At 39.6% G+C, this 22,061-nt stretch overlaps 1 protein-coding gene across 3 annotated transcripts in view; it reads right to left on the bottom strand.

Annotated features, from left to right (window-relative positions):
* The window catches only part of TRIM24 (tripartite motif containing 24), a 118,358-nt gene extending 96,566 nt beyond the window's left edge, over positions 1 to 21,792 (bottom strand). For 2 of the 3 annotated variants that reach the window (XM_065939104.1, XM_065939105.1), the window contains exon 1: positions 21,136 to 21,792. In XM_065939104.1, coding sequence (XP_065795176.1) covers positions 21,136 to 21,499 — 364 coding nt within the window. In that variant the 5' untranslated portion in view covers positions 21,500 to 21,792. The remainder of the gene's footprint in view (positions 1 to 21,135) is intronic. The other variant, XM_065939103.1, reaches the window with a different exon arrangement.
* Between the last annotated feature and the right edge of the window lie 269 nt (positions 21,793 to 22,061).

Below are 22,061 nucleotides of genomic sequence, written 5' to 3'. Positions count from 1 at the left end.
GCTCCGCAGCACACCGTGGAGATCTTCCGCGCTGCTTTTCTCCATCTGCACAATGATAGGGTATGACACCAGTCTGCTGCTGGTCGCTCCAATTCTCCACTATTGCAAGCACTACCGCAACAGCCCTGAGTATACCTAATTTCACACTTCTGCAATCCTACCTTTGGGATGTGTTCCTAAAAGTGAATATTGCTGGGTCAGTGAGGGAATGCATTTCCCATTTTGCTAGGTGTTGTCAAATTCCACACCACAGAAGTTCTACCATTTTCACATTCCCATCAGCAACACTGCTGAGTGTGTCTTACTTTCTCCAGCTTCATGTATAACATATTTTTTTTTTTTTTGCCATTGTATTCAGTGAAAACATGGTGTTTCACTATAGTTTTAATTTGTATTTCTACTATTATGAGCATATTGTCATGCTTACATGTATTACTTCTACTTTTCTGTTACCTAAAACCCACTCTTTATTAAGTCTTTCCTTCTGCATTCTTTTCTTTTGGTGTCTTTCTACCTTTTGAATATTCACTGTTTGTCATTTTCACTGATGTAAACATTTTACACTAAGAATTTTCTACTGATGACAGCTTTGGCTATAACCCAGATGTTCATGAGCCATATCCAGTCTGTCACCTGTTTTTGTAAATAGTTTTCTTGGAACAGCCAGATTAAATTATTTATATATCATCTTATGACTACTTCCACACTACAATGGAAGAATCTGAAAGTTGCAAAAGACAACATATGATCCACAAACTTTAAAATATTTACTATCCTTTTTTTTTTTTTTTCTTTTTTAAAGTTTACCGACCCCCACTATAAAGGCTTGATTCTGATGTGTTATGTCAGGAAACTCAACAATTTAATTTGAATTTTCATTTTAAGCCAAGAGTTGTTTGGCAGTATGTTTGTTAGTTTCCAGGTAGAAGGGTTTTTTTCAATTTTCTGTACTGCTTTTTAGTCCAAAAATGTGGTATCTATTTCAGGGACGTTTTTGGATTGTTTTGTTTATATATCAACAAAATATCATTTTTTTCATCAATGCTCCATATGCATTTTCAAGATGATGCATTCTCCCATATGTAATATACAGACATGAGATCCACCTTTTGGTTGTGTTATTTAGGTCTTAAATAACCTAATAAAATTTCTGGTCACTTGACCCATTTTCAACTGAGATTTTTAAGTCTTCTTTTATTAATATGCTCTAATTCTTACTGACTCTCCTGAAACTTTTAAAAAAATCATCAAAATTGTCATTAATATCAATCTGTCCAATAATACATTTTCATTAAGACTTGCGGCTTGTAATCTTATGTTACCTCTTCAAAGAATTTCTAGCCTGAGTTCTACTTTGTGCAACATCAAAATAGTGACCTCTGTTTTCTTTGATTTGTCTGGCATATCTTTGTCTAACCTCTTATTCTTAACTTTCGATTTGTCGTTGTATCTTTTGCATACAGCACAGGGGTAGATTTTGTTATGTTAATTAACTTCAAAATATGTTTCTCTTAAGAAGCCAGTTAAGCTCATGTAATGATATGCCTGATATGGTCTCAATTCTGTCACAGAGAGACAGACTAAATTATTTCACTATGTTTATTTCCTTTGTTCTTTTTTGCCCCTTCCGTACTTCTTTCGAGGCCTCTCAGGTGGCACTAGTGGTAAAACAAACAAAAAAAAAAAAACCTGGCTGTCAATGCAGAAGACATAAGAGACATGGGTTCGATCCCTGGGTTGGGAAGATACCCTGGAGAAGGAAACCGCAACCCACTCCAGTATTCTTGCCTGGAGAACCCCATGGACAGAGGAGTCTGGCGGACAATAGCCCATGGGGTTGCAGATTTGGACACGACTGAAGTGACTTAGTATATTTCTTTTGGTATCTAAGGAACAGTTTAGGTTTTTGTCCTAATGGTCCTTTTTATATAAATACCTTTATATAACCTTAGTCCTTTCATAAATACTGTCAATTGATTCCCTAGTATAAGTAATATAGAAATTAGCTCTTTTTGCCTCTCATATCATCTCTGCACTGAATCCCCCAGTATCTATTTAAAGTAATATTCTTTGATGCCCTAGTGAATTTCTGTAAGGCAATCAATAAGCCTATAAAATCATTTCTTGGTTGCTTGAAATGTATTCTCTAACAGCTTCCTCAGGAAAGATTTACATGAACTATATTCTTTAAGTTATTGAATAATTGTATTATGTCTACATTGTCAGGGCATGTAACAAACAAGTGAATACTATTTTGTCACCCCCTCTCCCTGTTATTAATATTAAATTCAGTTCTACAGTTAGACATAAGAATTTCCTGCAGAACATCTTTGCTGTTGTTTTTTGAAATAAGATCTTTTGACAGTAATATACAGATTCAGCAGCATAGTACTGGCATAAAAACAGATCAGTGGAATAGAGCAGAGAGGCCAGAAAGAAGCCCAGACACACACGGACCACTGACACTTGACAAGGGCAGAGCAGCACAAAGAACAGCCTTCTCAACAGCAATGGTGGGGAAGTGAAAACATCCACATGTAAGATGAATCTGGATCTATGCTTTATACCACATATCAACATGGACTGAAGACAGATCATTGACCTGAACGTAAACATAAAATTAAGAAACTTCAAGGAGAAAACATTGGTGGTAAGTAAAGACTTCTTAGATATAGCACAAAAGAAAATAAGATAAATTGGACTTCATCAAAATAGCGAATCAAGGATCCTTGGAGAATTAGGCTGATATAGAAAAAGTATAAGACAAATCTAGAAACTCTTTGTTTTGTAAGAAAGTAAAGTTCAAAAATCAACAAGGCTGTGTCAAACAAGAAGTAGACTTGAAAGGGTCTGTACTACCCAAATGGGAACAATCTGATTATCAAAATTAAAAAAAAGAAATAGATTACAACATATTAAATAAAAAAATCAGAGAAGCCCCTAATAATGATAAATAAATGAAAAAGGGAAATGTCACTGAAGCAGTAAAATGTCACTGTAGTAAATTATCAGCCAATAAGCATGGAATGATATAAAAAAAATCACCATTTTGCAACATGACATTAACAACTGATAAAAGCACGAGCTAGCAGTGCATGTCCATCCAAGGATTTGGGAAACTGAATATTCATAGATCCCCAAACTCATAGGAAGTATTCATTACAAAAGGGACAAAACCCAAAATCTTTTGGGTGAAGAAAAGCATTCTCCACCTTAAACAAGAGACTAAACTTGTTTGACCAAAATGAATAATAATCAGAAGAGAAGAGAAGCTACAGGCAAAAAAGAAAAGGAAAGATATACCCATGTGAATGCAGAGTTCCAAGAAGAGCAAGGAGTGAGAAGAAAGCCTTCCTCAGTGATCAACGCAAAGAAATAGAGGAAAACAATAGAATGGGAAAGACTAGAGATCTCTTCAAGAAAATTAGAGATACCAAGGGAACATTTCATGCAAAGATGGGCCCAATAAAGGACAGAAATGGTATGGACCTAACAGAAGCAGAAGACATTCAGAAGAGGTGGCAAGAATACACAGAAGAACTGTACAAAAAAGATCTTCATGACCCAGATAACCATGATGGTGTAATCACTCACCTAGAGCCAGACGTTCTCGAATGTGAAGTCAAGTGGGCCTTAGGAAGCATCACGACTAACAAAGCTAGTGGAGGTGATGGAATTCCAGTTGAGCTATTTCAAATCCTAAAAGATGATGCTGTGAGAGTGCCGCACTCAATATGCCAGCAAATTTGGAAAACTCAGCAGTGGCCACAGGACTGGAAAAGGTTTTCACTCCAATCCCAAAGAAGGCAATGCCAAAGAATATTCAAACTACTGCACCATTGCACTCATCTCACACGCTAGTAAAGTAATGCTCAAAATTCTCCAAGCCAGGCTTCAACAGTGAACCGTGAACTTCCAGATGTTCAAGCTGGTTTTAGAAAATGCAGAGGAACCAGAGAGCAAATTGCCAACATCTGTTGGATCACAGAAAAAGCAAAAGAATTCCAAAAAAACATCTATTTCTGCTTTACTGACTACGCCAAAGCCTTAGATTGTGTGGATCACAACAAACTGGAAAATTCTTAAAGAGATGGGAATACCAGACTACCTGACCTGCCTCCTGAGAAATCTGTATGCAGGTCAAGAAGCAACAGTTAGAACTGTACATGGTGAGAGACTTTACTTCTTGGGGACCCAAAATCACTGCAGATGGTGACTGCAACCATGAAATTAAAAGACGCTTGCTCCTTGGAAGAAAAGCTATGATCAACCTAGACAGCATATTTAAAAGCAGAGATATTACTTTGCTGATAAAGGTCCGTCTAGTCAAAGCTACGGTTTTTCCAGTAGTCAAGTACGGATGTCAGAGTTGGACTGTAAAGAAAGATGAGCACTGAAGAGTTGATGGTTTTGAACTGTGGTTTTGAAGAAGACTCTTGAGTCCCTTGGTCTGCAAGCAGATCCAACTAGTCCATCCTAAAGGAGATCAGTCCTGGGTGTTCATTGGAAGGACTGATGCTGAAGCTGAAACTCCAGTGCTTTGGAGTCAGAAGAACTGACTCCTTGGAAAAGACCCTGGTGCTGGCAAAGATTGAAGGCAGGAGGAGAAGGGGACAACAGAGGATGAGATGGTTGGATGGCATCACCGACTCAATGGGCCTGAGTTTGAGCAAGCTCCAGGAGTTGGTGATGGACAGAGAAGCCTGGCATGCTGCAGCCCATGGGGTTGCAAAAAGTCGGATGTGATTGACTGGACTGAACTAACATGAGAAATAAAACACAGCAAAATCTGGTATCCTTAGTAAGGGGGTATAAGGACAACACTTGCTAAGTTCTTAAACGTAGCCTTTATGCTTGAAAATCAGTTGGATATAGTCTCTACATTGGTAGGCAGATTTCTTTAATGCTGAGTCACCTTGGATATTGTTTTTCTCACCTTTTCTTCCTGTGGAAATCTCAAAATCTTTATAATTTTCTGGACTCTAATGTTGATGTTGGAGTCCAGTGATAATCTGACATTCTTTGCATTATAAGTGATGTAGTCTTTTTGTATAGATGTCCAAAATGTTTTCTTTAAAACCCTGGAACATGTTTCAGTGGTGGCTGTAGGTACATGATATGCACTTTCAATATAGATGCTTATCATACTTTGAACGACATTTTCTTGGAATGTAATTTTTTTTTTTCCTGTTCCTTTATTTTAGTACTCTTCAGGTACAGGGAAGCCTGGTGTGCTGTGGTCCATGGGGTTGCAAAGAGCTGGACATGACTCAGTGACTGAACAACAACTATTATAAATGCTCATTTATTTATGGGTATGAGAATAGAAGATCTTGTCTTTTTCTCTATGAATTTCTTTGATCTCTTTCTCTACTTGTTTGATTTGTTTTCATCTTTTCTACCCTTTACTTCTTTTATGGTAGTTTCTAGAGTGTCTTGGCTTCCCAGGTGACTCAGTGGTACAGAATTCTCTTGCCCATGCAGGGGATGTGGGTTTGATACCTGGGTAGGGAAGATCCCCTGGGGAGGAAATGGCAACCCACTCCAGTATTCTCACCTGGAGAATTCCATGGACAGAGGAGCCTGGTGCGCTATAGTCCATGTGTTCACAAAGAGTCAGACTCAACTGTGGGACTGAGCACGAGGACAAGAGTGTCTATTCAAGAACTTTCCGTTTTAATTTCTGAAATACTTATAATTTTATTCTTTAGCTCTCAGTTTTTCTTTTCATGACTTCTGTAGCACAGTCATCTCATTTTTAAATTTTGTAATTCTGGTTTATGTTATTTTTACGTAACATTCTGTTTTACTTGTAGAAATAGGTTTCATTATATCTCTACTTTAAGACTAAGGTACAATGCTATCTCCATTTCTTTAGATCTGTTATTCAGAGAGATGTTGTCTTTTTTTCTTATATAATATCTTTGAAAGGTGTAAAATCACAGTAGATTCCGTAATTCACATTATGTTGTTTTCCTATATTTGTAAGAGAAGTTTCCTATGACTAGTTGTAACAGGCTAATCTTTTATACTGAAGTTATCTCAGGATGTATGCCTTGGGAAAGGGTCTGGTGGAACTTTTACAACCTAGAGGTATTCTTTTTATCTATTCTTAGCAGCCAACTGAAAAGTATATAATGTTCTGCTCAAATTAACAAAGTGGGTACTCTCTCTACCTTCTTCTGATATCTCTGTCAGAAGTCTCTGCTCCTTTTCAAAAAACTTCCTTGCTGCAAGCCTCAATTGGTCTCCATTATCTGCTCAACTCAATAAAGGAATTTTTTTCCTCACAAGAGCCATGAGCTCAGGTACAGACTACACTCTGTGGCTACATCACATCAGAACTGGTTTCAGTATCACTATAATTTTGATCTTTAGCAGCAAACATGATCTGTAATCATAATACATTTTACTGGGAAACACCATCCACTTTGAGGACACACAGAGAAACCTTCTATATTTACGACTTTTCTTGCCTTCTCTCCTGTTTACAATAAAGAAAATGTTTCTTCTCCTATCCAGTCACCAATGTCTCTATCTATGCCTTGGATCAATCCTGCTCTGCCTTCTCAGAGGCCTCACACAGACACACATCTCTTCTTTTGTATGTTCAGTAGCTCACTTGAATGGATCCCAAAATAGATCTACAATATGACCCAGCAATTCCATTCCTAGTATGTATCTGAAAAGAGCAAAAATGCTAATTCAAAAAAGATATATGCACTCCAGTGTTCACAGCAGCATTATTTATAATTGCCAAGATACACAAGCAACCTAAGTGTCCATCAACAGATAACTGGATAAAGACGATGTGGTATGTGTGTATACACACACACACAGGAAAACTACTCAGTCATAAAAAACCAAAATTCTGTCATCTGCATCACCATGGATGGACTTGGAAGGCGTTAGGCTAAGTGAAGTAAGTCAGAGAAAGACAAGTACTGCATGATGTCACTTACATATGTGGAATCTTAAAAAAAATACAGTAAACTAGTGCAGAAAACAAAAAGGAAGCACGTTCACAGATACAAAGAACAAACTAGGGTTACCAGTATATATGTGTTTGTGTCGGGGGGGGTAGTCAATATAAGGATAAGGGGGAGGAGATACAAACTACTGCATGTAAGACAGTATTGCACAACACAGAAACTATACTCAGTATTTTGTAATAACTGTAAAATGGAGAGTAACCTTTAAATATTGTATAAACAACAAACAAACATGCTTAAGTCTTTCCGAATTGCAAAAAGAATATTCCTCAATTCCTTTTTTCTTCCTGGGTATTGCCTTATCCCTTTCCTCCCTCACCCAGAAGTAAGCTTTTTTCTTTTTACAAAGTTGGTAAATTTTCCATCTATGTCTCTTTATCTCTTATTCACCCTAACATGGTTTTCCCTTTTACCTCTCTACCAAAACATACTTTTGCAAGACCTCCATGTTTCTAACCCTAAAATCCTCTTGGCCTCTCTTACTAGCCCTTGCAGGAGCTTGCCACTATGAACCACTGCTGGTGGTTTTGTTTTGTTAACACTTTCTTTCTTTTACATCCATGATACTACATTTTTCTGGTTTTCTCCTACTTCTTGTCTGTCTCCTTTGCAGGTTCATTCTTATCCAGTAGTCGTTCAGTTCAATTGCTCAGTCATGTCCAACTCTTTACGACCCCATGGGCTGCATCACGCCAGGCCTTCCTACCCATCACCAACTACCGGAGTTTACCTAAACTAATGTCCATTGAGTTGGTGATGCCATCCAACCATTTCATCCTGTCATCCCCTTCTCCTCCTGCCTTCAATCTTTCCCAGCATCAGGGTCTTTTCAAATGAGTCAGGTGGCCTGGTGACCAAAGTACTGGAGTTTCAGCTTCAACATCAGTCCTTCCAATGAAGACTCAGGACTGACCCCCTTTAGGATGGAATGGTTGGATCTCCTTGCAGTCCAAGGGACTCTCAACAGTCTTCTGCAACACCATAATTAAAAACCATCAACTCTTCAGTGCTCAGTTTTCTTTACAGTCCAACTCTCACATCCATACATGACTACTGGAAAAACCATAGCTTTGATTAGATGGACCTTTGTTGGCAAAACAACGTCTCTGCTTTTTAATATGCTGTCTAGGTTGGTTGCAACTTTTCTTCCAAAGAGCAAGTGTCTTTTAATTTCATGGCTGCAGTCGCCATCTGCAGTGATTTTGGAGCCCAAAAAATAAAGTCAGCCACTGTTTACACAGTTTCCCCATTATTTGCCATGAAGTGATGGACCGGATGCCATGATCTTAGTTTCCTGAATGTTGAGCTTTAAGCCAACTTTTTCATAAGATAAAAGTTTTCAAAAGATAAAAGTCCTCTTACACTTTTATCAAGAGGCTCTTGAATTCTTTACTTTGTGCCATAAGGGTCGTGTCATCTGCATATCTGAGGTTGTTGATATTTCTCCCAGCAATCTTGATTCCAGCTTGTGCTTCCTCCAGCCCAGCATTTCTCATGATGTACTCTGCATATAAATTAAGTAAGTAGGGTGACAATATACAGCCTTGACAGACTTCTTTTCCTATTTGGAACCAGTCTGTTGTTCCATGCCCAGTTCTAACTGTTGCTTCCTGACCTGCATACAGATTTCTCAAGAGGCAAGTCAGGTGGTCTGGTATTCCCATCTCTTTCAGAATTTTCCAGAGTTTGTTGTGATCCACACAGTCAAAGGCTTTGGCATAGTCAATAAAGCAGAAATAGATGTTTTTCTGGAACTCTCTTTCCTTTTTGATGATCCAGTGGATGTTGGTAATTTGATCTCTGGTTCCTCTGCGTTTTCTAAATCCAGCTTGAACATGTGGAAGTTCATGGTTCATGTATTACTGAAGCCTGGCTTGGAGAATTTTGAGCATTACTAGCGTGTGAGATGAATGCAACGGTGTGGTAGTTTGAACATTCTTTGGCATTGCCTTTCTTTGGGATTGGAATGAAAACTGACCTTTTCCAGTCCTGTGGCCACTGCTGAGTTTTCCAAATTTGCTGGCATATTGAGTGCGGCACTCTCACAGCATCATCTTTTAGGATTTGAAATAGCTCAACTGGAATTCCATCACCTCCACTAGCTTTGTTAGTCGTGATGCTTCCTAAGGCCCACTTGACTTCACATTCAAGAACATCTGGCTCTAGGTGAGTGATTACACCATCATGGTTATCTGGGTCATGAAGATCTTTTTTTGTACAGTTCTTCTGTGTATTCTTGCCACCTCTTCTTAATATCTTCTGCTTCGTTAGGTCCATACCATTTCTGTCCTTTATTGGGCCCATCTTTGCATGAAATGTTCCCTTGGTATCTCTAATTTTCTTGAAGAGATCTCTAGTCTTTCCCATTCTATTGTTTTCCTCTATTTCTTTGCATTGATCACTGAGGAAGGCTTTCTTCTCTCTCCTTGCTATTCTTTGGAACTCTGCATTCAGTTGGGTATATCTTTCCTTTTCCCTTCTCTTCTTTTTACAGCTATTTGTAAGGCCTCCTCAGACAGCCATTTTGCTTTTTTGCATTTCTTTTTCTTGGGGATGGTCTTGATCCCTGTTTCCTGTACAATGTCACGAACCTCTATTCATAGTTCTTCAGGCACTCTATCAGATCTAGTCCCTTAAATCGATTTCTCACTTCAACTGTACAATCATAAGGGATCTGATTTAGGTCATACCTGAATGGTCCAGTGGTAATTCCTACTTTCCTCAATTTAAGTCTGAATTTGGCAATAAGGAGTTCAAGATCTGAGCCAGACACTGAAGTGTGTAGCCTTTCCCTTCTGCAGGTGATCTTCCTGATCCAGGGATGGAACACAAGGCCTCCTGCATTGCAGGCAGATTCTTCACCAGCTGAGCCACAAGGGGAGCCCAGGGGTCATTACACGTAAGAATTCCTAAAGGCTTGTCCTAGGTGATCTCCACACTCTATTTTCTAAGAGCAGAAGAAGAAACAGAAGACAGCAAGAAGATAAAAAAGGAAGGGTCAGGGAAGTGGGAGGAGAACTTGAACAACAGGACAAGTCTAGAAGACTGATGAGGAGAGGAAGAAATAGAAATCAACATATATCAGTATAGAGACAGACAGACACTAAAAATATCAAGTGCTTTAGGCTCTCTTCCTGGCTAAGCTTAGTGATGAAGATATTTAGTTAAGAGATCCCCGGGAGCCTATCCATCCATAATCAAAATAAAGATACCCTGGTAATTATGACTGTTATTTAAGAATTTCTATTAAGAACTCCTATTAAGAATTAAGTATTAAATAATACTACTTAAGAATTTAAATTTTGTTGTACCATAATATGAATACTTATGAACTATTTTTATTAAAAGAAATTAAAACAAAGTTCTTTGAGGAATAGGATTATTTTGCAACTTTAAAGAGAATGTGAAAAATGTTTTAAAGACTAGACAAACATGCAAAAACATTGAGATAATTCAGCTGATAGTCATATTCATGCATTGTTTTAAACACAAATATCTGAATAAGCACCCTACATATATATTATGTATATATACTAAAAACTACTCTACCTTGTACATAATAAATCACAAAAATATAAGATATTTTTAAAGAATGAAATACTCTTAAATATATTTCTAATCATGAAAGTTTCATACCATTACGGACTAATGGTCCAAGATGTAATATACACTTAAGGCGTAGTTCATCATTAAAATAGTAAATGTCAATTTCGAAGAATCTTCTTATTAATTTTGAAACTTTCAGGTCCACTCCTTGTTAGACCTAGATAGTCGCTGCTGTTAACTTCCTAACAAGACTGATGAAAAACCTATACTGTGTCAGTTCGGCTATTCTAATGTTATACTTGCAAAATTAGTATTATCTTTAAGATAGCTAAAAATGAGATTTCAAACAATTTAAGCATGGTGGGAAAACTCACACCACCATCAACTCCATACACCTGAAAAAATTAAACACAAAATAAGGCAGCAACCAAGCACTAACGGTTATAGCTTTCTACACAATGTGGATCTCCTTGCCAGCTAACCCACCACTGATTGCATATTCAGGTGTCAAGAACGACAAGTATCTATCCCTCTACAAAACATTGATGACATTATCAAGTATGAGCAGTCCTGATTTCTAAGAGCTCAGCTTTCTGTCACTGGGGAAGAAGCAAGTCAACAGTACTCAATCTTGACTATAGATTTAACTGGAACTATCTCTACACTTTTAATTGGATTGGGGATCACTTTTTTTTAAAGAATTTATCATTTTTTAATTGAAGTATAGTTGATTTACAATGTTGTGTTAGTTTCAGGAATACAGCAAAGTGATTCAGTGTTTTTTATATACATACATATATATATATGAAAGTGTTAGTTGTTCAGTCATGTCCAACTCTTTGTGACCCCATGGACTGGAGCCTGCTAGACTCCTCTGTCCATGGGATTTCCCAGACAAGAATATTGGAGTGTATATAAAAATACATACATATTATTTTTCAGATTCCTTTCCATTATAATCATTATAGGAAATTAAGAATAGTTCCTTGTTCTATACCATAAAACCTTGTTGTTTATCTATTTTAGAAATAGTAGTGTGTATCTGTTAAATCCCAAACTCCTAATTTATCCCCCCACCTTCTCCCTGTTTGGTAATGGTAAGTTTTTTCTATATCTGTGAATCTATTTCTGTTTTATAAATAAGTTAATCATTTTTTTTTAAGATTACACATAAAAATCATATATGGCATTTGTCTTTCTCTGACTGACTTACTTTGTATGATAACCTCAAGGTCCATCCATGTTGCTACAAATGACATTATTTCATTCTTTTCTTGTGGCTGAGTAATAAGCTGGGAAAGACTGAAGGTTCGAGGACAAGGGGATGACAGAGGATGAGATGGTTGGATGGCATCACTGACTCGATGGACCTGAGTTTGAGTAAGCTCCGGGAGTTGGTGATGGACAGGGAAGTCTGGCGTGCTGCAGTCCATGGGGTCACAAAGAGTCGGACGCGACTGAGTGACTGAACAGAACTGAGTAATATTCCATTCCATTCACATCTTCTTTATCCAGCCTTCTGTCAATGGACACTTAGGTTGCTCCCATGTCTTAGCTAATGTAAACAGTGCTGCTATGAACATTGGAGTGCATGTATCTCTTCAAATTACAAGTTTTCACCTTTTCCAAATACAGGCCCAGGAGTAGAACTGCAGGATTATATGGTATTTCTATTTTCAGTTTAAGGAACCTCCATACTCTTCTCCACAGTGGCTACACCAATTTACATTCTCCCCACCAGAGTAAGAGGGTTCCCTTTTCACTATAACCTCTCCAGCATTTATTATTTGTAGACTTTTTGATGATGGCCATTCAGCATGAAGTGCTACCTCATTGTGATTTGCATTTCTCTGATATTTAGCCATGTTGAGCATCTTTTCATGTACCTGTTGGCCATCTGGATGTCTTCTTTGGAGAAATGTCTTTAGGCCTTCTGTCCATTTTTGAGTTTTTTTTTTTTAATTGAACTATATGAGCTGCTTATGTATTCTAGAAATTAATCCCTTGTCAGTCACATTGTTTGCAAATATTTTACCCCATTTCTTAGGTTACCAGTTTGCTTGTTTATGCTTTCCTTTACTGTGCAAAATATTTTAAGTTTAATTAAGTCCCATTTGCTTCTTTTTGTTTTATTCCCATTACTCTAGTAGACAGATCCAAAAAATACTGCTATGACTTATGTCAAAGAGTGTTCTTCCTAATATTTTCCTCTAGGAGTTTTATAGTATCCAGCCTTATATGTAGGTCTTCAATCCATTTTGTGTTTATTTTTGTAAATGGAGTTAGAGAATGTTCTAATTTGATTCATTTACAAGTAGCTGTCCAGTTTTTCCAGCATTACCTATTGAGGAGACTTTTTCTCCACTGTATATTCTTACCTCTTTCGTCAAAGATGAATTGACCATAGATTTGGGGTGGGGGTGGGGATGGGAATCACTTTTAATGGTTATGGCACATGTGCCCTACATCTAAAAATTTAGGGACTTTTCAGACTCTGGAGACCACGGGATTTTGAGCAGCATCCATATGGAACTTCCCTAGGAATGGAGAATAGAGGGTTTTATACCAGGATCCTGGTAATGGCCTACCATGACCTTCAATCTTTGACAGTTAAAGTCCATAAGCTTATCCAAGCACATGTAAATTGTGTAACGATTTGCAGGTGAAAAAAAACACAATAGAGTCTGCAGTAGAGAAATCTCATCACCTCCAAGGCAGTTGTGTATAGTTTTATTTTTGTCTTTCGCTTTTATGAAAGATTCCCAGGTCTCAATCTTCTAGGGCTCTAAGCACAACTAAATCTGGTGGGTAGGAAAGGGGAGATTCAGATACAGCACCAGGGACTGCCTAATTTAAAAGGGCAAATGATGATTATAGACATACCACTTGCTAAGCCAGGTATTCCCCAGGTGCTATATATGCCAAGGAAAGCCTTACTGCTAACTCACACAAAGGTACCTTTTGGGCTTGCAGCAACCCTGACTTCTCTTCATGATATGTTATGTGCAACGCAGCCAAGTGGCATGCTTATTCATGAGACCACAACAATCTATACAAGCAAGTACTTCCAAATTTAATTTATGCAAGTAAGTTCTAATGTTTTCCCTTCCTCACTAGGTATTTTATTTCATTATGTGGCACACATTCCATTTTAGAGACTACTGGTCTAGTATATACTTGAAAATACACAAGTAAAATTTGAGAAAGGGATCAAGGTTATAGGAAGATACAAGAGACGTGTGCATCTATGTGACAGTTTAAACTGGTGCAGTCTCTAAGAAGAAAGAATTAAAGGGAAAAGTCTAGAGATCTAAGGACCAAAGTTTGCTGATTACCACATCTGAGTAGAGAGGGAAAAAGCAATGTGATTAAAAAATGGTCTTCTGACATCCACTGTCCATCAGGACAGAGTAACTAACAGCAGGACAAGCTTGTCTGACATGAACAACTACATGTAACTGGGAAGAATACATATGAAGTTAACTGTTCTCAGGCACTGAACACAGAAATGGATGCCAGTGATCCCTGAAAAAGGGAAAACTCAGGAAGTGAGCCCCTATAATATCTTGATTCTCTACCTGGGAACTATATTCTGACTGTGGTACAGGCAACTAGGGCCTAAGCAGGACACAGATTAGAAGCCAGAGGAAAATTTGGGTGGTGAAATAGGTAAGCACTCGAGAGAAGGGAACTGCACAGAGGAAGGGTACCGGCAATCTATGAAGGGTTTCTCTGATTCCTTGGCTGAGGCTACCATGCATGTGCAGGGTGACACTTATAGAAGTTTACCAGAGAGCAGCTGCTAAGGGATTGAGAGGGGAAAAAAGATACTAGAAGCCCACAGGGAAGAAAGAGAAAATAAATAAAAAGATGGCAATCTTAAACTGGATCATACTAATAATAACTTAAAATGTAAATACATTAAACAATTAAAAGTAAAATTTTACAACTTGGATAAAAAGCAAGACATAATCATACACTACCTCTAAGAGATAAAATATAAAGGTTAAAAGTAAAAGGATGGAAAAAATATACAATTTAAACACAAAGATAAGAAAACTGATAGCTATAATAAGGTAACAGGAGTACATCAAGGTTCTATATTGCCACCTTGCTTATTTAACTTATATGCAGAGTACATCATGTGAAATGCTGGACTAGATGAAGCACAAGCTGGAATCAAGATTGCCTGAAGAAATCTGAGGTTATTCATATATGCAGATGACACCATCCTTATTATGGCAGAAAGTGAAGAAGAACTCAAGAGCCTCTTGATGAAAGTGAAAGAGGAGAGTGAAAAAGTTGGCTTAAAACTCAACATTCAGAAAACTAAGATCATGGCATCCGCTCCCATTACTTCATGGCAAATAGATGGGGAAACAGTGGAAACAGTGACAGACTTTATTTTCTTGGACTCCAAAATCACTGTAGATGGTGACTGCAGTCATGAAATTAAAAGAATGCTCGTTTCTTGGAAGAAAAGCTATGACAAACCTAGACAGCATATTAAAAAGCAGAGACATCACTTTGCCGAGAAAGGTCCATTTAGTCAAAGCTATGGCTTTTCTAGTAGTCAGGTATGGATGTGAGACTTGGACAGTAAAGAAAGCTGAGCGCCCAAGAACTGATGCTTTTGAACTGTAGTGTTGGAGAAGACTCTAGAGAGTCCCGTGGACTGCAAGAGGTCAAACTAGTCAGGGGAATCAACTAAGGGGAATCAACTCTGAATATTCATTGGAAGGATGACTGATGCTGGAGCTGAAGCTCCAGTACTTTGGCCACCTGGTATGAAGAGCCGACTCATTAGAAAAGACCCTGATGCTGGGAAAGATTGAGGGCAGGAGGAGAAGCGGACAACAGAGGATGAGATGGTGGGATGGCATCACCAACTCGATAGACATGACTTTGAGCGAGCTCTGGGAGATGGGGAAGGGCAAGGAAACCTGGTGTGTGCAGTCCGTGCGGTCACAAAGAATCAGACACAACTGACCTACTGAACAACAACAGATATCATGAAATAGTATGAAAGATAAAGAAGAACATTTCAGTGTTAGGGCAGGCAATCCATCAGTAAGACAAAGCTTCAAAATACCTGTAACAGAAACTAACTGGAAAAAAGGAATTAAGTGATAAATAAGCAATCATGATTGAAGATTTTAACATTCTTTTTTCCATAAGTAATAGAACAAGCAGACAAACAAAAACAAAAAACAAATCTGACAAAAAACAATAAAAATATAACCTATTTTTACAACACTATCAACCAACTTGACCTAATTAACATTTACAGAACACTACTCCCGGCAAACTGAGAATTTAAATTCTTTAAGTGCACATTCATCAAAACAGATGATATGCTAGGACATAAAATGTCTCAATAAACTTCAAAAGATTTAAATCCTACAGAGCATTTTTTTTTTTACTCTAATGAAATAAGCTATCTAGAAAGTCCCCCATACATCTATAAATTTAACACACTTCTAGGCAACCCATTGGTCAAAAGATGAAACATCATTGAGCTCCTGAACACACTAAAAGGATAAAAGAATGTTATGAACAAACTCATGCCAATAAATGTATCAAATAGCTGAATCATATACTTTTATTCACACAATTTACTGAAATAGATTCATGAAGAAATAGAAAAAATCTGATAGACCTATTTCTATTAAAGACACTGAATTCCTAATCAAAATCCTCCCCATAAAGAAAACAAGCCCATGTGGATTCACTAGTGAATTCTGTCAAGTATTTAAGGAGGCATTAACATTAATACAAAAACTCTTTTGGAAAACAGAGATGGAGGGAACACCTCATACCATATTTTTAGGTATTACCTTGATGCCAAAATCAGGTAAGAACATAAGATAACTGTATCACCAATGTTCCTCATGAATATAAGAAAAAAAAAAAAATCCTTAAAGTATTAGCAAGTCAAATCCAGAAAAGCACAGAAAGGACAATACACTGTGACCAAGAATTCAAGACCGGTGTAACATATGAAAATCAATGTAAGTCACCACAGTAACAGGAAAAAAAAACAAACAAAATCCACCACATAACCATTTTAATAAATACAGAAAATGCATTTGACCAAATTCTTCATTCATTCATGGTAAAAACCCTCAAGACATTTGAAATAGAAGGGAACCTGTTAATTTTTGGATAATGGGCAATTATAAAAAACAAAGAAGCTAACATATTAATGGTGAGCAACTTAATTTTTTTTTTTAAATTGGAGGATAATTGCTTTACAGTGACGTGTTAGTTTCTGCCACACAATACTGTGAATCAGCCATAAGTATATCCATGCCCACTCCCTCTCGAGCCTCCACCCCACTTCCCTAGATAGTCAAAGAGCATGGGGTGAGCTCCCTGCGTTATACAGCAGCTTCCCATGAGCTGTGTTATGCATGGTGGTGTGTGTGTTTCAATGCTACGTGTATGTTTCAGTTCATACCACCCTCCATCCCCTGCTGTGACAGTGCCCAATCTAATGTTTTATCCCTAAGATCAGGAATAAGAAAAAGAATGTCATCCCTCATTTAATACTGAAATTACCTAAACTTCTCTGGAAGTCCTAGCTAGTGTAAGAGAAGAAAATGTCATGAATTATTAAAAAAAAAAAAAAAAAAAGAAAAGAATTAAGTAAAACTACCTGCAATCAACATGATAGTCTACGTTGAAATTCCTAAGGAATCGACAAAAACTACTAGATTTAACTGAATTTAGCAAGAGAGTGGGATACAGTCAACATACAGAAGTCGATTGTATTTCAAAGTGTAAGCAACAATTGGAAATGAAAAAAATTTAAATACCACTTTCAATATTGCTAAAGAACATTGTATCATAAAATATTTCAGAACAAACTTCACAAAAGAAATCAGCTCCCAGAATTGATGGTTACGTGTTACAGACTGCCAGCTAATAAAGGAAACTGGTGGACTCATAGTTTACTCTCCCTTTGACAACTAAAGTGACCCCTTTCTAAAGTGTGCTTAGTCTTCTTTAAAAATAGCTCTTAGAGCTTGCTACTCTTTGGCTGAACAGTACATCCCCACTATAAAATATTAAATAACATTGTAACATTTCACAACATTATAACATTTAAGATCAGTTTGTCTCCTGATTTCATGTATCATAATGTATCTAAAGAAAATATTTTCCAAGCTCTTCCCCCTTTCCTGGACATTACTGCATACTAAGAAAAGTCTTGTGGTCACTCATTTTCTAACTGGTAGCCATATAAAATTTAAACAATGTTCTCAATATGGGCTTGGCGGCTACCATGAATTGTGTCTAAGCATTTACAAAAACTGTATCTTTGTTGTCACAAATTAGCTTTGTTTCTTCTTTACAACAATCAAACCATTATGTTGATTTTTGTTAAAAAAAAAAAAGTTAGAAAACACTTCCTATAAAGTTCATTTAGGATAACAAAGGGAGCACCAAAAAGCACTTAACAGAAAGGGAAACTAGGTTTGATGGTGTTGAGAACACTACATTTTCAATTTGGCCTTCATTTTCTAAAGAATCCTCTTTGAGCAGCTGTACTTTGGAATAATACAGCTTGAACTAAAACACACACACACACACACACACACACACACACAAAACAAAACCCAACCACTAGGGTTTATGATTATCTAAAACTCTTAAGTAAAGCTGTGACATACTGAGTTCTCTGGGGTGAGAGGTCTAGAAAACTATTTGCAACAAGCATACCAGGTGATTCTAGTAAAGTGAAAATCTGAAAACCCCCTATCTAAATCTTTATGCTTTCTTTACAGTCCAAGTCTCACATCCATAATGACTACTGGAAAAACCATAGCTTTGACTAGATGTAAATCTGAGTTTACCTGCAACACATGTGGCCTCAACAAAACTAGTTTTGTTTGGCCTACAGAAAGGGTCCACACCGAGTACGTGTTAATTACTTGCCAATATTTAATACTAGAGAAATGTTACATTTCTCCAGACCTCAGATTTCTCATTAAAAATTAAAGATCCTCCAACCCTGGTCCTGCCCTATCACAGGACAACCAGCTGGAGCTAAGCAGAGATTGCTCCCTTCCTTTCTCTCCCACCATTCCCTATTTTACCCAAGCCTTCTAGTTCCCCATCTCAGTTACTTGCTTAGCTCCTGACAGGATTGTGGTTTGATCTACGATGCCTGTCCCCACAAGTTCATTAGGAGAAGAACAACAGAGATAATGAACCTTATTTACAGTTGATCCTTGAACAAGCTGGGGGTTAGGGGTGCTGACACTTGTGCAGTTGAAAATTCAAATATAACTTACCGTTGACCTTCCCCATGCCAGTTCTGCATCCTTGGATTCAACCCATGACAAATCATGTACTACTCTAGTATTTACTATTGAAAAAAATCTGTGTATTAGTGCACCCTTGCAGTTCAAACTGTGCTGCTTAAGGGTTAACTGTGGTTCTGAAATAAATTGTCTATTAACTTTTGCTACAGCTAGTATTAGAATAAGTCTGCAAGGAGAGAGGAAGGGAGAAAATATTCAAGTTATTAAGACTCAACATAGTATTCTTAATTTATTGAAGATAATCCTAACTTTTTTTCTTTAGCAATATATGTGGAAGTATTGGTTTGTAAAAGACATCTTCCTCAGTATAAAAAAAACAAAAACATTACCTTCCAATTTAAAAGCTTTCCTGAACTCTGGCTTACAATACAAACACAAAGATTAAAAAATATCTGGAGACTGCAACATTTTGAGAACTTTATAATTGCAAACTTGCTTCAGAATTGAGGCTCAGAGCTTTTATTACTCATGTTCTCATTCATTCGGATCTAAATCTCAAGCCCTGGAACACAATACATCTTAATTCTAGAATTATGCAAAATTCAGATCCTAATTGGCTACTGGCCACTTTAAACATTTAAAATATAAATAAAAGCAACCCTTAAATGTGTCTAAAAATTAAGAACTAAAATTTAAGTTTCACCTGTACTAACTTTCCAACAGGTGGGCCATGTCAAGAGCAAATTAGCATGAAGGATCTGAGATTTTTACCCTACTTGCAAACTAACAAAGTACTAGCTTACCATGGAAGCTGGGAGAAGGCATGAGACTGGTGAATCGGAGACAAAGGGCAGTTTATTACTTCCAGTAATAACATAAGCCAAAGCATCAACACTTCAGCACTGGTTCCCAGAGCCCCAGTTCTCACCTGGCAAGGTGAAGAGGGTCAGTTGACACTTGCTTAAGCAATGGGCTTGCTTAAGCAATGGGATGTGTTGCAGGAGAGGAAGCCCAAGTTTAGGGAACCCTAATCTTTTATGATGGGCAATAAGCATGCCTGCCTTCTACCCCGGGAGACATTGATCTGTTACTATTGCACCATATACATGGTTCCTCTTTGCTGTGATGGTAGACACTTTCTCTACCATACAAGGCTTTTCCTTATACAAACATCCTTTAAAAACAGAAACAAAGGGCAGTCAGTCAGTACCTCCCCTGGCAAGCTCTGCAGAAACAGCCAGACCCATGGAAAACTGTCTTTCAACTAGACACTGTTCCTTACATATAAATAAATCAAGAGTCTAACACTGCAACCTATTTAAAAGCATCAATTTCATGTGTTCTTTGATCTAGCTCAATTATTTAATGAGCAATTTTTCTCTAACTACATCAACTAGTCCCTTTTAAACAGGCAGTATATGTAAAACCGAATTGTTTCCGGTTACTTTGTTTTTTTTAAAGGGAGGTGCTCAAATATTCGCCATGTAAACGTTTAAAACCTCAATTATTCTACTACAAACAATTTACTGTGCTTACTTCAACTTTGTGTTTCAAAACCTGTTAACGTTAGCAATGGGACCTACCTGTCAAAAGTCTCATTATACGATAACACCACAAAGAGAACAGTAACTTCAACATTTCCAGCTGCTGTCCACAAAATCCAAGAAAATGCCGCACTCCAAATCACTTTTTTCTATTTGTCTTTACCATTTACCGTCTCAGAACAAAATCTCCCAAAGAGAAGCACCACAAAACACCGTCTCTTAGTTCCTTTGTCCCCATCGGAGAGAACTGAGGGCTCATCAAGGTAAATAACCCCAATCACGCAAGACAAAAAACCAAAAAACAGAATCCGATATGTAACCAAAGAAAAGTCCCCACCACCGCATCTTCATCCCTCCCTTCCCCTCGCCAGCTCAAATAACGTGGGTACAGACGAGATGATTAGGATCACCTGGACAAAGCTGCGGGGAGGCAGAGGGTAGCGGTTAACTAGATGCAGCCGGCAAAGGGCCGGAGAGAGACAACAGTGCACTCCGACAGAGGTTTACAAAAGTACGGGTTGCACGGGCCACGCAGCCGAGAGGAGAAGACTGGGGGGCGGGAGGGTGGGAGCAGCAGCTCGGCCAAGTCCACAGCGCCGGGGGAAGTTGCTCGCGGGCCGCCGAAGAGCGCGCGGGCCCTCCATGTCACCGCCGCCAGCACAGACCCTCCTCGCCCCTCCCCCGCCGAGCACCCCGGGCGGCGGCGACGTGACAGCGGGTCGCCGCGCCGCCCCGGGGCGCCGGCCTCCCCACCCCACCGCACCCTACCCTCCCGCCTCTCACCTTGGGTCGCGAATGGCGAGGAGCCGCTGACCGGCGAGCCGGGGGCGGGGACGGGCGGCGGGGTTTCGGCGGAACCCAGCATGGGCGCTGGCAGCATGAGGTAGCGCTGGGGCGCGGGCAGGCAGCGCTGGCAGAAGGAGTGCAGGCAAGGCAGCAGCTTGGGCGCCCGGCTCTGGATGTTCTGGTGGCACACGGCGCAAGTGTCCAACAGGTTGAGCCGGGCCGCCTCGCCTCCGCGCTCCGAGTCAGGGCCCTGGCGACTCTCGGCCTCGTTCTCCCCGCTCGGCGCCGCCGAGGGCCCCCCGGCGGCCGCCGCCGAAGCGGCCGCGGCCGCCGTCGCCGCCTTCTCCACAGCCACCTCCATTGTCCTGCCCCCGCCGCCGCCGCTGCCGCCGGGAAAGGGGGAGCGCGTTCTCGGCCCGCTGCCGCCCCCGGTAGACCTCCTTCTCCTCCTCTTCCTAGGCCGCTCCGCTGACCCGCAGGAGAGGGAGGGACGGAGGCGCGGGCCGAGGAAGCCTCCTCAGGCCCCGGGGATCCGCCTCCCGGGTGGCGCGGCCGGAAGAAGAGGATCTGTCAGCGGGGACTGCTCTTCGCATCGGGGAGGTTGCGCCCGGTTCGCTTCGCCAACCGCCGCGGCGCTCGTCGAATCCGCCCAGCGCGCCCTCGCCTCCCTGCCTTTCTCTGGGGCCCGCGAGCCCCACCTCAGGCCACGCCCCCGCCCTCCCTCTCCCAGCAACCGAAGAGAAGGCAGGGAGAGAGCCGTCCTATCCAGCCGCGTCTGATCGGTGGGCGGGGCCTGCCGAAGCCCGCGAGGCTCAGACAGCTGCGGCGGGAGGCTGGTAGGTGGGAGGGCGCTTGCCCAGCCCCGCCCCCCGAGCTCCGGGAACCGCGGCCTCTGATTGGCCCTTTGTGTGTGTTTCAGTTCA

Source organism: Muntiacus reevesi, chromosome 6 (assembly GCF_963930625.1).
Source record: "Muntiacus reevesi chromosome 6, mMunRee1.1, whole genome shotgun sequence".
NCBI lineage: Eukaryota > Metazoa > Chordata > Mammalia > Artiodactyla > Cervidae > Muntiacus > Muntiacus reevesi.
Note: the sequence above shows the minus strand (reverse complement) of the source record. Positions and strands in the feature narration are given on the sequence as shown.